Source organism: Coenobita brevimanus, unplaced genomic scaffold (assembly GCF_032717465.1).
Source record: "Coenobita brevimanus isolate Jiangsu-jjx unplaced genomic scaffold, ASM3271746v2 jjx.HiC_scaffold_2418, whole genome shotgun sequence".
NCBI classification, from domain to species: domain Eukaryota; kingdom Metazoa; phylum Arthropoda; class Malacostraca; order Decapoda; family Coenobitidae; genus Coenobita; species Coenobita brevimanus.
This window is the reverse complement of record NW_027643345.1, coordinates 15,074-33,826: the sequence shown is the minus strand read 5'-3', so window position 1 is coordinate 33,826 and position 18,753 is coordinate 15,074. Positions and strand designations below refer to the sequence as shown.

Below are 18,753 nucleotides of genomic sequence, written 5' to 3'. Positions count from 1 at the left end.
GATGCGAGGGAAGGAGGCGGTGGGCAGGGCCTGGGATAGTTCACTACCCCACAGCTTCTTGGGTAGTCTGACATGGAGGACGACTATTATTACTGTTATTATTATTATTATTATTATTATTATTATTATTATTATTATTATCATCATCATCACTCCTTTCCCGTAGCTAGGGAAGGATAAAATAACGGCTTTACCTTCATCCCTAACCACTTCTTCGTGACCAGCACCAACCACTTCTTCGTGACAAGCATACCACAAACCTACTTACTTGTAAAGGCACTGTTGATGTGTGTGACGCGTCGTGTCGAAAGCCCTCTGGTGCAGCCAATCAGCGGGGTAGCTAGCCAGGTGACCGTCAGTCCATTCCACCTCCACACCTGTCTCGCTTACCTGTATATCATCATCATCATCACTTTTATCACCACCATTATTTTCAAATCATTATTATCATCATTATTATCTCCAATATTACTACTATTAAACTTACTACTACTACTACTGCTATTACTACTACTACCACTACTGCTCCTCCCCACCTCTATATCATCATCATCATCATCACTATTACTTTCACCACCACCATTACCAACATAGTCATCATCACCTTCACCACTACCACTTATCACCACCATTTTCATCACCATTATCATTACCATCATCACCACCATCATCATTATTATTATCATCACAACCACCGCTATCATAGTCACCACCACGACCATCATTATCACCACCACCACCATCATCATCATCATCATCATCATCATCATCATCATCACCACCATCAACACCACCACCACCGTCATCTAATTCCACACCTTTATCACCCTTAATGAAAGTAATTAAGGTGTTGGAGAGAGAGAGAGAGAGAGAGAGAGCAATTTCCCTCTAAAAACATTTACTGTGAGGCCTGGGGGGTGTAATGTGTAAGGGGTACCGCAACACCAACCCTATGGCGATTTATTCCACTTACCTGTACACTTTTGGGGGAGGTGTTTGGGTGTAAGTGGTCAAGTGGAATCATGCGGGCGAAGGCGGTGGAATGAAAACAATTCGGACACTGGCAGTTGTCACGTAGCCATAGGTAGGGGTACACGTCACTCCCTCCACCCTTCCAAAACACCTGAGATACAGTAGACAGATAGATATGTGGATAGACATAGATAGGTAGATAGATAGATGAACAGACAGATAGACACTGATAGATAGATGGATAGACAGACAGATAAATCGTTCTTAAACCCGATACATCGTAAATGGTAAAATAATAATAATAATAATAATAATAATAATAAGGTATAATAAACGAAATAAATCACTTAGGAAAAGATGACAGACGATGTAGGGAGCATTGATAAGGTGTAATAAACTAAGTAAATCACTTATGAAAAGGTGTTAGGCGATGTAGGAAGGATGTAAGTATACCACAAACGAGGACAACAAGGCGTAATAAAATAAATCGCTGAGGAAAAGGTGTTAGGGGATTTAAGAAGAGCTTTTAAGGCGTAATAAAATAAATCGCTGAGGAAAAGATGTTAGGGGATTTAGGAAGAGCTTTTAAGGTGTAATAAACATTTTAAATTGCTTAGGAAAAGGTGTTGGGGGATTCAGAAAGACCTTTTAAGGTATAATAAACAAAATAAATCGCGTAGGAAAAAGTGTTAAGGTACCCGACTCACCTGCAGACTGGTTGAGGGGGGGTGGGGGGTGACCGAGGACACAGCGGCACTAACACTACTGCTGCTGGCTCTCCAACACCTACGGAATATGACAAGGATAGCACTGGATGGGATGCTATGCTATGTTATGGATTGATTGGGTTATGTTAGGGATAGATTGGGTTATGTTATGTTATGGATAGATTGGGTTATGTTATGTTATGGATAAATTGGGCTGTTACGTTATTATGTTATGCTATGTTGTACTACGTTTAGAAGTTCTTGCTCAAAATATTTCAAACAATGTTAACTATCACAACTGTCCTGTGATCCTGCATATAAATCCATTTGGTGTGGTGTGGTGTGGTGTGTGGTAGGGTATGGTGGTGTGGTGTGGTGTGGTGCGGGGCGTCGTGGTGTGTTTGTGTGTGGTGGTGTGGTGTGGTGTGGTGCGGGGCGTCGTGGTGTGTTTGTGTGTGGTGGTGTGGTGTGGTGTGGTGCGGGGCGTTGTGGTGTGTGCCGTGGTGTTAGACAATTACCACTACTATCAATCTTTCCATCCATCTATCTATCATATCTATCTCTCCATCTATCTATCACACCATCTACAGTAAGGCCCCGGGTTATGTCACTCTCGAGGTTACGACAGTCCGCTACAAGAAAACGAAAAAATAAATAAAATAAATAAAATAATGAAGAACTACAGGTAAAGAGAACGCTGCATGTCTCCTTGCACTGTACTCTCTTCCCATCCTTCCTTCCTTGTTTCCCCTCCTCCCTCGCTCCTCCCCTGTCGCTTCCCCATTCCTGCCTCCTCCTTTCCCTCCTCTCTCTGTTATCCCTTCCTCATTCTTTTTCCTTCCCCATTCCCCTCGTCTTTCCCCCTCCCTTCATTCCCTGCCTTCCCACACCCATTTACCCTTCCCTACTTCCTCCCTATACATCACGCTTCCTTTCCCTCCTTTTTCTTCTCTCCTCCCTTCCCTTCTTCCTTCCCATTCCTTTACTATACTCTCCCTCTTCTCCCTTCCTCTCTCCTCCCTTTTCTCCCCGTCGTCTTTTCCTTTACTTTCTTTCATTTCTCCCTTTTTCACTCCTATCTCACTTCTCCCATTCATCACCTTCTCGCCTCGTCCACTCTGCATTCCCTGTCTCATATTTCACATCCCCTCCCTCTAACTCACTCCCTATCTATCAATCTTTCTATCTATCTATTTATCTATCTCTACCACATATACTACAAACAAATGATAACCAATTCTGAAAGGTCATCATGAAAATTGATAAGGCTACGTAACACCACTCCTCTTCCGAATTAGTCTCCATTATACTAGTCCTTACCCTCTTCCATGTTACTTTAATGAGAGAGAGAGAGAGAGAGAGACATATGATAATGAATGCACCAGTTTTGATAACCCTGTGTGTGTGTGTGTGTGTGTGTGTGTGTGTGTGTGTACTCAAGGGCAGGCAGCATGGGTACAATTAATTCGTAACAAATGAGTGTGTGTGTGTGTGTGTGTGTGTGTGTGTGTGTGTGTGTGTGTGTGTGTGTGTGTGTGTGTACTCAAGGTCAGGCAGCATGGGTACAATTAATTTGTAACAAATGAGTGTGTGTGTGTGTGTGTGTGTGTGAGAGAGAGAGAGAGAGAGAGAGAGAGATCGTGACATAGATGCAATAAATCAATGAATAATAATGAACAATAAATAGATACAAGCCATGCATCCACTCAGGCTGTAATAATCAGTAGCACAAGTGGCGATAAATCAGATAATACGAACACAAGCCCTCGGACTAAATACCGCTTGTCATGTGTTGCTACCCACTAAAGGCATCAGGTTAAATCTGAGTCACAGGATTAAGGACAGGAGTAAAAATTTGATTATTAAATATATAACATAAAAAAAAAAAGCCATTCGATATTAAGCATCAGTTCTGCACGATAAGTTGTTGCAGTAACGCATTTTGGCATGATGTTTTTGTATCAAACCTTTTTGCATTAATAAACTTTCTCATTAATATATTGTTGCCTAAACTTTCGTCTGCTACATCACACAGAGGCGGGTGGCACAACAGACGCCTTCCCGTGGTGGCATCAGCCTAACTCTCGGCTTCCCGGGCACTGCCTGCCACAAACGCTGTATGGTGCAGTATATAGTATGGGACTATTTTTATTTGTCTTGGAATATTAACAAGTCTCTCACACGGACGAGTATAAGTCCCGGGTAGCTACCTCCCTGTCTCGCTATCTGTCTCTCTCTCTCTCAAATTGCCAAGCCCTTCTCCCGTCACCTGTCTCCTCTGAGGCCTGTCTACTTCTCTCCTGCCTCTTCTGTGGCTAATCTCCGTCTGAGCTCTCTTTCCTAAATTCTGGTGTAGCAGGGGTGTGTCACGTGTGTTCCTCGTGGATGGACTAGGTCTTTGTTCACGAAAGGACTGCTGACAGCTAATTGCATCATCTCCTTACTGGCCGCTGTCGTCAGCTTTCCTCAGTGTAAGCATGTTTAGCATTGCTCGATTCTCGCAGACACAACACCTCTCATCATCTGACTCCCTGCTTCTATCTATCTATCTATCTATCTATATAATATGTAGTTCTACATACTGCTCGGCCGCGCAAAAATGGCGTACCATCGACATTTAATAGTCATAACATATTAATACATATTATATATACATTATAATGAACTTATAAGCTAATTAAGTGAAATACATAATATTGTAAAAGTAACATAATTGTATGAATATTGTATACATATAATATAGTAAATAGTGATTATTCAGTAATATTACATTTTAAATAAGTTGTATACATATTTGAATAAATGCAATGGTTGTTGTATAACACTTTGTAAGACGTGTATGTACAACAGACGTACGCATATAATTGTGCAATGGTAATACTGCTAGGTTATACATTACATATTTGAGTTATCACTTTAGTAATGTCTAATATTTCACCTAACTTGTATGATGATACTGGTAATACAGAATTGTGCTATAATTGTATGACTTATAATATTGTACTAACATTGTGGTACTACATAATTGTAACATTTTATGAATTGTTACAAAATATTGTGTTAATGCATAATTGTGTTGGCCTTATAATTGTAGTTACATTTGTTAATGCAACTCTTACATAAGTGTCTTGGCCTTATAATTGTAGTTAAAGTTACATAAAAGTTACATCTTATTAATGTAACTGTTTTGTCGTTACATAATTGTTACATATCGTTTGTAGGTACATAATTGTAGTTAAAGTTACATAAAAGTTACATCTTGTTAATGCAACTGTTACATAATTGGCAAAGTGTAACATAATGCAATCGTTTGTCGTTACATAATTGTTACATATCGTTTGTAGGTACATAATTGTAGTTAGTGTAACATAATGCAATCGTTTGTCGTTACATAATTGTTACATATCGTTTGTAAGTACATTATTGTTGTTAAAGTTACATAAAAGTTACATCTTGTTAATGCAACAGTTACATAAATTGGTACATATTGTTTGTAGTTACATAATTATAATATGGAGTAACATAATTGTAATAACTGCAGTCCTAACATATGCTGCGGTCGATGATAGTGATGATGTGTCATGCCACTTGTTTGTGGAGACAACAATTTGCTTTTTGTTTGTAGTTTATGTGGTATTTTGGCATATGTAGAAACACTTACACTTATTTTCATTTGTTTGTTATGTGATCTTACTCTATTTCTCTTTTTTCTTTCTTACTTTTCTTTCTTTCTTTTTTTTTTTTTTTTTTTTTTTTTTGTATTGATTTTCTATAGTTTGTTTCTCTTTGCTTGTGTACGCTTTTTCCATGTTGTTCATGGTTGCATAATTACTGGCTAATTTCCTTGGGATACTTTTTTAAAGTTTAGTTTATATTGCACAGGTATTACTGAAAATGATATTATATAGTCCCATATTTTGTTATTTTATATAAAATATATATATATATATATATATATATATATATATATATATATATATATATATATATATATATATATATATATATATATATATACATACACTATATACCTATATACAGTATTAACTATACACACTGACTTGTTGTTCACCTGTACCTATCGTGAGTAATATGTGTGTCAGCACTGTGTGGAAATCATTGTCTTCACGATTGTGTTGAAGATGTTCACTCTTGCTAACGGCATTTGTGTTGGCCTTTTTTTTTTTTTTTTTTTTCGTAAGTTAATTTATCTGTTTCCACTAGGTAGCTTTAATTAATAAATGTTTAATACAGTTCTTTTAATTGCTCACTGAGTAACTGTGATTGGATATTTTCTTTATCACTTTGTAAATATAATATGTATAGTTGTATGTATGAAACACGTATTTTATGTAGGTATAAATGGTAACACTCGTTGGTAGTAAATAAATGTTATAATAAATGAATGAATATATACTGTGTAGAATATTTATTGTTGGTGCAAGTATTTAATGATTGAATTATGAAGATAATTGAAGTAGGTATATGAATTTAAGTTGTAACTATACAACACGTTTTATATGTTTGTGCAGAAGCTTATTGTCTATCACTGTGTATTGTATAAATGAAGTAACTATGTAACTCACTAATTTTTACCGTGGTGGGAAATGATGTGAGTGGTGTTGCACGTGGTGATAGCGTTGTCCTTCGCGGGTTGATTGGCGTGTTGTCGTCTCAGCACATGGTGACGTCGGCTTCCCACACTGGTAGCTGTGGTGAGTGAATGAGTAGCGATGAGTAACTTGAGTGAAGACGGGTGAGTAAGATGAGTTGTGAATATGGACTTGGTGTTTTGCTGCGTGTCTTGACCTCTTCACACCTGCGTAAGCGGTGGGGGTTGGGTGGATGTAGCAGAGAGAGGAGGGTGAGGTCTGGTGGTTATGAGTTGTGAGTCGTCTCTCACTCTTCGTTTGTTTGTTTGTTTGTTTGTTTTTTTCTTTCTTTCTTGAAGTATTCTTGGTCCTTTTTTTCTTGTGATTTACTCGCTGTAGGATGAAGACTGCCGCTACTTGTAGGTGCGTGTAGATTATACAGACGACTCGTAGAGTTGTTAATTGTAGTTGATTGTAGATGGTTGTAGTTTGCTGATTCGTCGTAGGAATTGCAATATTGTATCAATATTTTGTTAAACTACTTGCAAGGCGTCGTGTGATCTCTTCACCTCTGCATCAGCATGATGATCTGGGAGACAGAGGGGGTGGATGGAGAGAAGCGTCAGGAGCTGGTTATGTTGTTGGTTGAGAGAGATATTCTTGTTTTCAATCTTGATATTTTGTAGGAATTTAATGTTGATTCGTAGACGAGGTTCGTATACGTTCGCTGCCACCAAATGTCATGTAGTAACAGGAGAGGTAAAGAATAGTATGGGACTATTTTTATTTGTCTTGGAAATATTAACAAGTCTCTCACACGGACGAGTATAAGTCCCGGGTAGCTACCTCCCTGTCTCGCTATCTGTCTCTCTCTCTCAAATTGCCAAGCCCTTCTCCCGTCACCTGTCTCCTCTGAGGCCTGTCTACTTCTCTCTTGCCTCTTCTGTGGCTAATCTTCGTCTGAGCTCTCTTTCCTAAATTCTGGTGTAGCAGGGGTGTGTCACGTGTGTTCCTCGTGGATGGACTAGGTCTTTGTTCACGAGAGGACTGCTGACAGCTAATTGCATCATCTCCTTACTGGCTGCTGTCATCAGCTTTCCTCAGTGTAAGCATGTTTAGCATTGCTCGATTCTCGCAGACACAACACCTCTCATCATCTGACTCCCTGCTTCTATCTATCTATCTATCTATCTATATAATATGTATTTCTACATACGTAATTCCATGGGAAGTTTGTGTTATTTTATGAAATACAATTGCCTATGGCAATTCGACGGTGCTGAATCCAAAAATTTATGTTGCCATTTCTAAAAATTGCTCCTTGCATGTATAAATCCAGATCTAACTAATCTTGATTTGGTGCCACATTTACCTCTTGTTAAATTATTGGTTTGAGTCAGCGTGAACCCATTTGAAAAAAAAATCAGGAACAGAGAAAACTTGAGTTTTACTGCAGAAAGCTCTCTTGAAGTTATTTGTTAAGTAACACTGATCAGTTACTCGTTAATACGGCGTAATGTAATAATACTGCCAGTACCCGCTACTTATTACTTTTACAATCCTGTGCATTTAAGTTGATGATGGAAAATGGTCTTTATTTTTAAACTCTTCAAAACACTACTGAAAGACATATATAGGATACAGCACAGTACAATATACCTGAACATGGTGACATCCGGTATATATACACGAACACACAACACAACCTTTGTACCATTACACACACTGCCATGTAATGAACTGTTACGGCACAAGACATAACATAAATACCGTCCTGGTTCATCATGTGCAGCATCAGTCATAACCTGTTCTGGAGCCTGGTTTTTGTTGGGAGTAGCGGGAAGGCACCCTTGTGCAGACAGCAGCCATTCCATGTTGGCAGTAAAGCCTCTGTTCCACTATATGTGCCTGACACTAAATGGTCGCCTGAAAGTGATATCTCAGGCCATGGTGGTGACGTGCAGCAGCTGCTGGTGGTGACGTGCACTCTCAGTGTGATAGGAAGCAGGTGCCACTGAACTCTGTGAAGGTCAGACACAGAAACACCAGATCGGCAATGATCCTAGCAGACAAAGCTCGCCACGGCACTGTCTCTAACCAGTGACATATCTTAAGACTGCCAAGCATTTGACAAGCTGTCGGCATAGCTTGGCTGGCGTATAGCATCAGTTTAAACCAAATAGCTCCGCCTTTTCCACAGAATTTGGCAGTAATATCTGCCCCGGTGAAGGCATGAAAGCCAGGAAGTGCGTCTGTCTTTTGTTGTCCTAGTGCATCAAAGACAGGTCTGGCTGGGATCCTGCCACTTCTCATCATGGCTACATTGTATACAACACCATCAGCGTGTGCCATAAGCAAGGTTAACTTATCAGTGTCAGGTGACACGGTAGTACAACTTGTGGTACAGAACCAGACTGAGACACTGCATCTGTGATCTGCCATATCAATAACGTATCTGCCTTATCAAGGTAATTGGTTGCCACGAGAGTTTTATTGCACTGTTTTTCCTGCCGGTGACACACACACACACACACACACACACACACACACACACACACACACACACACACACACACACACACACACACACACACACATTGTTGGTTTTCATGAGGGCAGCCAAAGCCTTGGCACTTCAGTGCTCTGATTTTGCTTTGCCTTCTCTGTCCAACAACTTTTGCAATGCAACATTAGCAATCTGGGTCTGGCCCAACACTTTATATACAATCTCTTTGGTAGAGTTCCGTGTGAGTCTGGTGGCAGGTTCAGAGAATCACTCCTGTATACACCGAACACCAACTGAACATCACTATACTCCTCAGCTGCTGATGTCACACGATCGGTAAAGACGTGTACTTGTGTTAGGGGAAATGTTGGGAAAAACATCATTGTTAATCTGTAACTTACAACTTCTATAAATAATATAATCATGATTATCTTTTAACAAAATACAGAAAAAACACTGTTACCATCAATGTAACCTGGGAACTTATATCAATGTCCAGCCTCGTACACGGCAGCATCAACACCACAACTTAGCAACGAGACAGTACCATGGCAACTCAGTTTCACTTATATTAACAGGACGAGTCAAATACGAGTATACTGTTAGTAAAAATAACAAATAACATAATCATATATGGCGAACATAATTATATTCTTACACTTAATAAATTTAAATAAATTTATAGAACACCAACAATCGTAAAATTACTTTTTTTTTTCGTATATTTAAAAAATGGAGGCAATATTGTTAACGACATAGCAATTTTATTAACAAATGTCTTGCAGTGTATAGTGTAACATTTGTCTATTTAGAATTACATCATCTGTTGCAGGTGTCACCCGTATAATATAATCTGTTGCAGGTGTTGCCTGTATAATGTAATCTGTTGCAGGTGTTGCCCGTATAATGTAATCTGTTGCAGGTGTTGCCCGTATAATGTAATCTGTTGCAGGTGTTGCCCGTATAATGTAATCTGTTGCAGGTCTTACCCGTATAATGTAATCTGTTGCAGGTCTTACCCGTATAATGTAATCTGTTGCAGGTGTTGTCAGTAATGTCACTTTAAAAGACTGAACGTTATGGTACTGTGTGTGGCAGCCATCTGGATTTTCACCAATTAAAGCTTTATAAAAATATTGTCAACATCCATTTTCGGACTCAGCAGCCTAATACTGCAACACTACCAACTGGACCAGTATATTAGAACCTCTTCCTCCTCCTCCTCCAAAAAATACTCTTAAAACCTCCTCCTCCCCAAAAAATACTTTCTCTTAGAACCTCCTCCTCCTCCAAAAAAAAAATGCTTTACTTTAGAACCACCTCTAAAAAAAAAAAAGGGCTTTATCTTAGACCCCCCTCCAAAAAAAAAAAAGCCTTCGAACCCCTTGCTCCTCTATCCTGAAATAATACCGCGCTTTATTCACTGAGAATTGGGAAGAACCGGGTAGAGGCTTAACTACAAAAGAAAAAAAAAAAAACACATTCATTCACTCTTCCAGTCCATGGAATCCTGACTCCCCCTCACATCCACACTTGCCTTCTTCACATACGTATTAGCTGGTTAACTTAATAGTGATGATGAAGATGATGATACTACTACAACTACTACTACTAATACAATAATAGCAGTAGTAATAGTTGTGTTAGTATTACATGATATAATACTAATAATAAAAAGAGATTTATAAAAGTCTCACGTATAGAGGGTGGTGTGGGCGGGACAGGGTGCTGCAGGTACGTCCACAGCCGCCCATCTGACCAACCCAGTGGCCGCCCTCAGGGCCTGACGAGCGTACATCTTCCACCTGCCGCTGCTGCCGAGTGACTGAGGCTGTGGCAGCTGGCAGTGGCACAGGTGACAGGCGATTGGAACAAGCTGATTGTGATTCTAATTTTGAGAGAGAGAGAGAGAGAGAGAGAGAGAGAGAGAGAGAGAGAGAGAGAGATCGTATTAAACAAATATTTTTCTTAACCTAATCTGTTTACATGTGATTGCTTAAGACAAGAGATGCGAATGCTTATTATTATTATTATAATTATTATCCCTGTGATTATTATTATTATTTATAATTATTACTGCAGCTAACTACTACTATGATTTTTTCTTAACACTATTATTACTATTATTATTATTAGCATTACTACTAATAACAATATTATCGTCTCTATCTATAGCCCGACGCCCTAATCCCGCAAAGGGTGGCCGCAGACAAAACGCCTCCAAGTCACTCTGTCACCCACCATTTGACTCCCCTCCCCCAACTCACCCCCCCCTCCCTCATATACCTCTCAACTCCATCCCTCCACCTCATCCTCGGTCTACCCCTCCCTCTCCCTCCCTCCACCTCACCTACATACACCCTCTTAGTCAGTCTTTCATTCTCCATCCTCTCCACATGTCCAAACCACCTCAGTGTATTTCTCCTAATCTTTTCAACCACATCCACACTTACCCCACAACGTTCCTTCACTTCTTCATTCGTCAACCTGTCCCTCCACGTTACCCCACAACGTTCCTTCACTTCTTCATTCGTCAACCTGTCCCTCCACGTTACCCCACAACGTTCCTTCACTTCTTCATTCGTCAACCTGTCCCTCCACGTCACTCCACATGCTCCTCTCAAGTAACTCATTATCGTAATAGTATTAATACCAATATTACCACTACTATTATTTATTATTATTGCCACATTATTTTTATCATTGTCATTATTATTATTATTATTATTATTATTATTATTATTATTATTATTACAAATCTACCTACCTACCCACCTACCTACCTCCCTATCCATCTACTTACGTATCTATCAATCTATCTATCTATCTATCTGTCTAAATCCTTTCAACACCTGAACATCACTGACACACCTGCACTACTAATTAAGGTGTTGATCTCTACCTGTCTATTTATCTATTAGCTTATATACGTTGTGTCCATCTATTAATCTGTCTATCTATATATCTATTTACCAGGTTATATATCAATAGGTTATCCTCCGTCCATCAATCAGTCTATCTATCCATCCCTCTGTCTATCTATCTATCTATTTACCCATCTATCTATCCATCCATGACTGAATATGAACAACGAATAAGTAATCATCATCATCATCATCGTCACCATCATCATCATCATCATCATCCAATCCTATGTCGCCCCATGAGAAGCGTTGGAGCCCAGGGCTAGGCACGTTGGTCCTGACATTTAAGATGAGAGTGACCAGCCTCACTCATCCCTGAGTGGCATTACGTAAGCAATAAACCTCAACCACCCGTTGGATATAAACCTGCACCGGCTCAATCCGATTGGAGCACCTAAGCCACCAAGCGCCATAATTTGGTTATATGGTTACCACCCAGCGTAGCAAATGGTTTCCTGGTGTACGGGAAACCATTTGGCTTGTCACTCAGTGTAGAGTCACCCACAGGCAGCAGGAAGAAAAAGAATGAAGGAAAGAATGACAGAAGAGGGAGTGTAAAGTTACCCGTAGGCAGAAGGACGAGGAAAGAATGAAGGAACGAAAGACTGAAGAGGAAGGAGGGAAAGAAGTGAGGAAGGGGCAGACACCCGAGGGCAGCACTACACCGAGTGAGTGGATGGTTAGCGCCTCTACCTACAATAAAAATATATAAACCATAACTAAACAGAAGGAACAGATAAATAAAAGGATAAAGAATAAAGAAACAAATAAAGGGCAATGCGTCAAAACAAATCAAAGGAGAAAAATCCCTAAGTAAATAGTGGTGAGGAAATACATCTTAAAGATAAATAATAAATTATAAATGAATAAATAAAACAGATGAAACAAAACAGAGATAAAACACAGATAAAACAGATAAATCACATAAAACAAATAAAACATAAAACATAAAACATACAAGACATAAAACAGACACTCGAGTTCTGGCCGTGAAGACGCTGCTGGTGACTCTCTCTTCCCCCCCCCCTCCTCCCTCTCTCTCATATATAAATTCATCTAGTGTTACCTGGCGAAGAGGAAGAAGACCAAGGAGGAGGAAGGAAAAAAAAAGGAAGAGGAGGAAGAGGAGGAAGTAGAAAAAGAAACGAGGAGGAGGAGGAGGAGGAAATAGAAAAAGTCAAGATGAAGAAGTGAAGGAGGAGGAAAGGTAGGGAAGGAGAAGAAAGTGAGGAAAAAGGGAGGAAGCAAAATGATAATGCTCAGGATGTGAAAGCCAGCAATGAAACGCTCTCATATACCCGAAGTTTGGCGACGCAGCGATAATAAATAAAACATAATATATATTAGGGAGTTGATGAAGATGAGAGGAGGAGGAGGAGGAGGAGGAGGAGGGTGCGAGGGAGAGGAGAAGGGATGATGATGATAATGAGGAGGAGGAGGAACAGGAGGAGAAAGCGAAAGAGAGGAGGACTAACATACATGATGATGATAAATAGCAAAGCAAACGTGGCTCTCATATACCTTGCGTTTGGCGACCCAGGTAGGAGGGAAGAAATAATGAAGAATTACCATAAGCCATAATAAGGGTATATGGCGCTGGAGCAGTAATGGGAAAATAAAGGGAGGAAAAAGAACGGAAATATCCAGATGAGAGGCGAGACTGACGAGAAGAGAACAGTAAGGAAAGACAGGAGACAAACTGGCACCTTTTAGTTGCCTCTTAGGACAGGCAGGATACTGGGAAGGTATTCTTGGACCCACGTTGAATCCGGCACCACAACGTATATATAAAGAGCAGCGCCCTACATTCCTACTCAGTGTGGCAGTGACCGCTGGAGGGAGAGTGGGTGGAGCGGAGGTGTTTGAAATCCTGCTTGCACTATGAAAAGAGTGGAACCGCCTAAAGTCAAATAAAAGTGTAGGAAACACATGGAGATTATTATTTAAAAAACGCATGGAGATTATTAAGTGACGAATATACTTACTGAGAAAAGTGGACATTGCGGAAGCTTCTGAAATCTCGCTCACATCCGAATATACTGGAACCGCCTAAAATCACATAAAAACGTAAAAAACAAGGCGACTGTTATTTGAGTGACGAATATATATAGTACGTAACGATAAGGGCGTTCGTGGCTCAAATCCAAAGTGAAACCAAATTTAAATATAGAAATAAGTTATAAATAGGAACGCGGTTTTGACCATTGAAACGGAATTAAGCGACTGACAAACGAAATTATTTACTACTACTGACGAAGGAAACAATATATTAGTGACAACATTTTAGCATAATTTCAAAACCAAAATAAGTTCAGTTCACTGCATACGCTCATTTTCAAACACTTGACAGAAAATTTGAAGTCATTTAAAATACGCGGTGTTGATTAAAGAATGCTTGTCAGGAAAAAAAATGTGAATTAACCTCCTTAGCTGCTGATTTAAGAAAGTCAGTGAAAAATAAGAAAATAAATAAATAACAAACATCAATTAGAGAATGAATGAAACCTTCACTTCTCGAAAAAAGAGAAAATAATGAACATGAACAGAAATATGCAAGACTCTTAATAAAAAAACTTAACTGAAGACAAAACAAGACTGAAGGAAATACAAGCAAAATTAACCATAAATAAAAATGGTGGTTACTATAAATAATTGAGTCACATTATCAATATTGGCTGTTATAATAAATCCATGTAAGTTATTAATATTTTGTACCTGTTATGGAGTTATTTATCTTAGATTTTTTTTTATATCCCTACCGTTTCTCTCTCGTCTCTGCCTTCTCTTCCCTTCCTTCTTCCCCTCCTTTCCTTCCCTCTCTCTTAGTCTTCCTCCATGTTTCTCCTCCTCCTCCTCCTCTCTCTCTCTCTCTCTCTCTTTCTCCTTTTCTCCTCTCTCCTCCCTCCGCCCCTCCCTCTCTTCCTCCTCCAGGTCAGGAGAAAGCGGGAGGAGTGTTAGAGAAAGCTGTTTACATCCGTCTCTCTCTCTCTCTCTCTCTCTCTCTCTCTCTCTCTCTCTCCACACACACACACACACACACACACACACACACACACACACACACACACACACACACACACCTCTATGTCAAATCCATCAGAAAATGCTATGTTAAAATCTTCCATACTAGACCATGCTATGCTAACATTTTCCATCATATGTTACTTAACCCCCTCATCGTAGGAACAAGTCTAGTGTTCGGTTTAAAGCCACATATTTCATTTTGTGAGTCATAGGAGCCTGTGTTAAATTTCGGTACGCTGGAATGTTATGCTATGCTAACACGTGCTAGGCTATGTTAGGCTCTGTCACATCATCCTAGGCTACGAAGGTTGGCAAGACTCTGCGAGAGGTTTTGCACTTGAACAGCGAAGGTCTTTTAGTTCATAAGCTTTGAACTAAGAATTTGCCACCGTTTTGCCGCCAATGCCCCAATAGCCTGTAATACGAGACGCCAGTTTGACCCTGCGCCATTGCTACCTACAGAGTGCCGCCGCAAATCGTGCTAATCCCTGTGTTAAACCCTCCTGTGTTAAACCCTGATGTTAAAACGTGTTACGCTCTGCCCAGGTGTTGGGTTCGTGTCGTGGTCGTCCGTGGCTCCAGCCCTGGAACGCATGGCCAGCTACGGATATGAAATGCTGGGCTACGACCCGCCTGGCTACATACACCACAAGGGAGAGGTGGAGGTGCCCATTGTGTGGGGTGAATGGGGAGATGGAGGGGGAGGAAGGGGAGGTGGTGGGGGAGGAAGTGGTGAGGAGGAGGTGGAAGAGTAGGTGGAGGAAGTGGTGAGGTCGTGAGGAGGAGGAGGAGAGTGGTGAGGAGGTGGCGATGTGGTGAGGGGGAGGTGGAAGAGTAGCTGGAGGATGTGGTGAGGTCGTGAGGAGGAGGGGAGTGGTGAGGAAGTGGTGATGTGGTGAGGAGGGGGTGGAGAAAGTGGTGAGGAGGCGGAGGAAGGTGGTGATATGATGCTAAGGAGGAGGAGGAAGATAATGATGGTGGTGGTGGTAGTGATGATGATGGTGAGCAGGAGCATAGTGGTGGTGACTGGAATGAGAGAGAGAGAGAGAGAGAGAGAGAGAGAGAGAGAGAGAGAGAGAGTTTCCCTTTTAGTCGCCTTTTACGACAAGCAGGGAATACGTGGGTAGCATTCTTTCTCCTCTAGCCCTAGGGATACCACGTGACCTAAGCAATATTTCAAATTCCCTAACACCTTTCCCTGAGTGATTCATTCTGTACATCCAAATATCCTCTTCCGTGAGAGAGAGAGAGAGAGAGAGAGAGAGAGAGAGAGAGAGAAAGAGAGGTGCACAGGTGAGGCCTCACACACACACCTGGTATTATTATTATTATTATTATTATTATTATTGTTATTATTATTATTATTATCATTGTCTCCACAGATCCGATATGGAACGGGCACATACCAATTGGAGATTTCGTTTCGCCTCTACTAAAGACGCTTGCCACATCACAGGGCGGAGGCTGCGAGAAGAGAGTGGTGAAGGGTGAGTAAATAGATAAATAGATAGATAGATAGATGGATGGAAAGGTAGGTAAAGAGGTTAGCTGGATAGATAAATTGATGGATAGATAGATTCTGAAGACTTGCTAGGTCACAGGGAGGAGGGTATGAACAGAGGGTGGTGAAAAGTGACAAACAGATAGATATAGATAGATAGACAGATAGTGACTGATAGATATATAGTATGCATGTTATTTGACTGTAGATGAGTTGATAGATAGAATGGAATACTTAACGCAACCTAACCTAACCTAACCTAACCCAAGCCAACCCATCCTAACCTACCCAATCTTTACCCAACCCAACCTATCCCATCTAAATCTAACCCAACCCTACCGAAACCCTACCCAATTTACCCCAGCCTACCCAACCCATCCCAACCCAATCTACCCCAGCCTAGCCTAATCTACCCCCTCCCCCCAGGCTACGAGAACCGGCTGGGGCTACGCGTGGCCATACCTTACTTCGGCGACTTCCAGGTCACTAGGGAGCTGGGACCTGGAAGATTTATGGACGTACTGGGACCTGGACGCTTTCCTTACCCTGGGGTGGGTCTATCTATCTGTGTATCTATCTGTAACTACACGTCTATCTCTATCAAGCTATCTGTAACTACCTGTATATCTATTTACTATCCTGGGGTGGGTAGATTGAATGGCTATCTACTATCTATCAACCAAGCTATCTATCAGACCAGTTTTAATGTCTATCTGCTTCTATCTATCAACCAACCTATGTCTGTCGAGTAGTTTGACCCTATTTTACCTACCTATATCTATCTATCCATCTATTCCTGTTTTTTCATATATCAATGTGGCTATCCCTCTTTCTATCTATCAGTGTCTATCAAGCGGTCTGTCTGTCCATCCCTGAATGTCTATCTGTCTTTCCATCTATCTATCTTATTCGCTCTCTCTCTCTCTCTCTCTCTCTCTCTCTCTCTCTCATTCCTTAATATATCAAAATATACTCTTTCTACTAAGCGTATATTACTCCATAGCTGTATACTGAAGAGCTGTGTGGTTACACCCAAAAATTTATTTCAGCAGTAAATATTTTAATGCCTGCCCCCCACTCGCCTGACTGCCGGTATTCACATCGCTGCAGCACTCACACTATCGCTCACGCCTCTATGTAATATTTTAACTACTTCCGTCCACCAACGCATACTATGGCTAATGATTACTAAGGGACGTTATTTTATGCCCAAGGAATGCATAAAAAAATAGTGTTTGTTGAGAGGTGTGTGTTAAATCACCATCCCCTTTTGCTAATTCTACAACCTGTCTATCTATTACCTATTGCCAGGAGGTTAGGTAGATAGTTAAGTGGATGGATAGGTAACTACTGTACTGTATATCATTGTACTTACTGAAGGAGGCGTGCGGCAAGATTCACCACCTTTTGTTGTATAAATAGGCTATCACAAATATTATCAAACCAAATCATAATCAAAGAAAACGTGACTCAACTGGCACAACTCAAGGCAGACTTAACTAAACTTCTGTCAGCCTAATTTACGTTCATGTATGTATATTGTACTTGTGTATGGATTTGCGTGTGCATGAATGTAGTTTATGTATACATGTATGTGAATGTATGTCTATGAACAGATATGTACATGTATCTGAATGAATGTATGTGTATGTCTGTATGTGTGAATGTATATGTATATGTATGTGTTTGTATGCATGTATGTATGTTATTTATCTATTTATATCTATTTCAGCTACAAGACAGGGAGAAGCACAAGCATCAGCACCAAGGGAGTCAGGAACACCACCACGGGAGTCAGGAACACCACCACAAACAACCTGACAAAACCGGTATGTACCAAAGCCTTCGGAATTACCCTTGGAACAGAAGATAGATAGATTGATAGATAGTAGTAGTTGTAGAAGTAGTATAGATACATACATAGTAGTAGTAGATAGATACCGTAGTAGTAGGCAGATGAATACATAGATAGTAGTAGTAGTAGTAGTAGTAGCTGGACAGACAGACAGACAGACAGACATATAGTAGTAGTAGTAGTAGTAGTAGTAGTAGTAGTAATAATGATAATAATAATAATAATCATAATGTATGCTAAATTGTTATGCTTGTAATCTTAAAGAATTAAAATAAAAACTAAACTGTATATCTCGTTTCACATGGGCGCCTAATATCAGTCGCACGTCCTGCTCGATCTCTAGCAGCATTGTTGCCCCTAGGACCGAGAATAGAATGGCGATGGAATTTTTTTTTTTTTTTTTTGTTAATATACTGTATGTAGTTAATTGAGTTTAAATGTTAACTTAAAATATAGATAATTTATAGGTGTGTGTGTGTGTGTGTGTGTGTGTGTGTGTGTGTGTGTGTGTGTGTGTGTCGGGGAAAGTGGAGATTGTCAGGCGTGAAAGGATTGATCTTGCTGGTGAGTCTCTTATGTGTGTGGAAGAGTTTTGTTATTTGGGAGCTGTTGCCTCTCCTGATATTGACGCTCCCTCTGTGCTAAGGGATCTTTGTATGCAGCATGTGTTAG

General features: G+C 40.3%; 1 protein-coding gene across 1 annotated transcript; it reads left to right on the top strand.

The window, feature by feature from the left end:
* Positions 1-8,055: 8,055 nt before the first annotated feature.
* Positions 8,056-18,055, top strand: LOC145389828 (uncharacterized; the record flags this gene model as incomplete). The annotated part of the gene is made up of 5 exons (XM_080264967.1): positions 8,056-8,263; positions 15,272-15,406; positions 16,108-16,212; positions 16,653-16,777; positions 17,959-18,055. Coding segments are annotated over exons 1-5 (670 nt in total), but the record flags the coding sequence as incomplete, so codon positions are not given.
* Between the last annotated feature and the right edge of the window lie 698 nt (positions 18,056-18,753).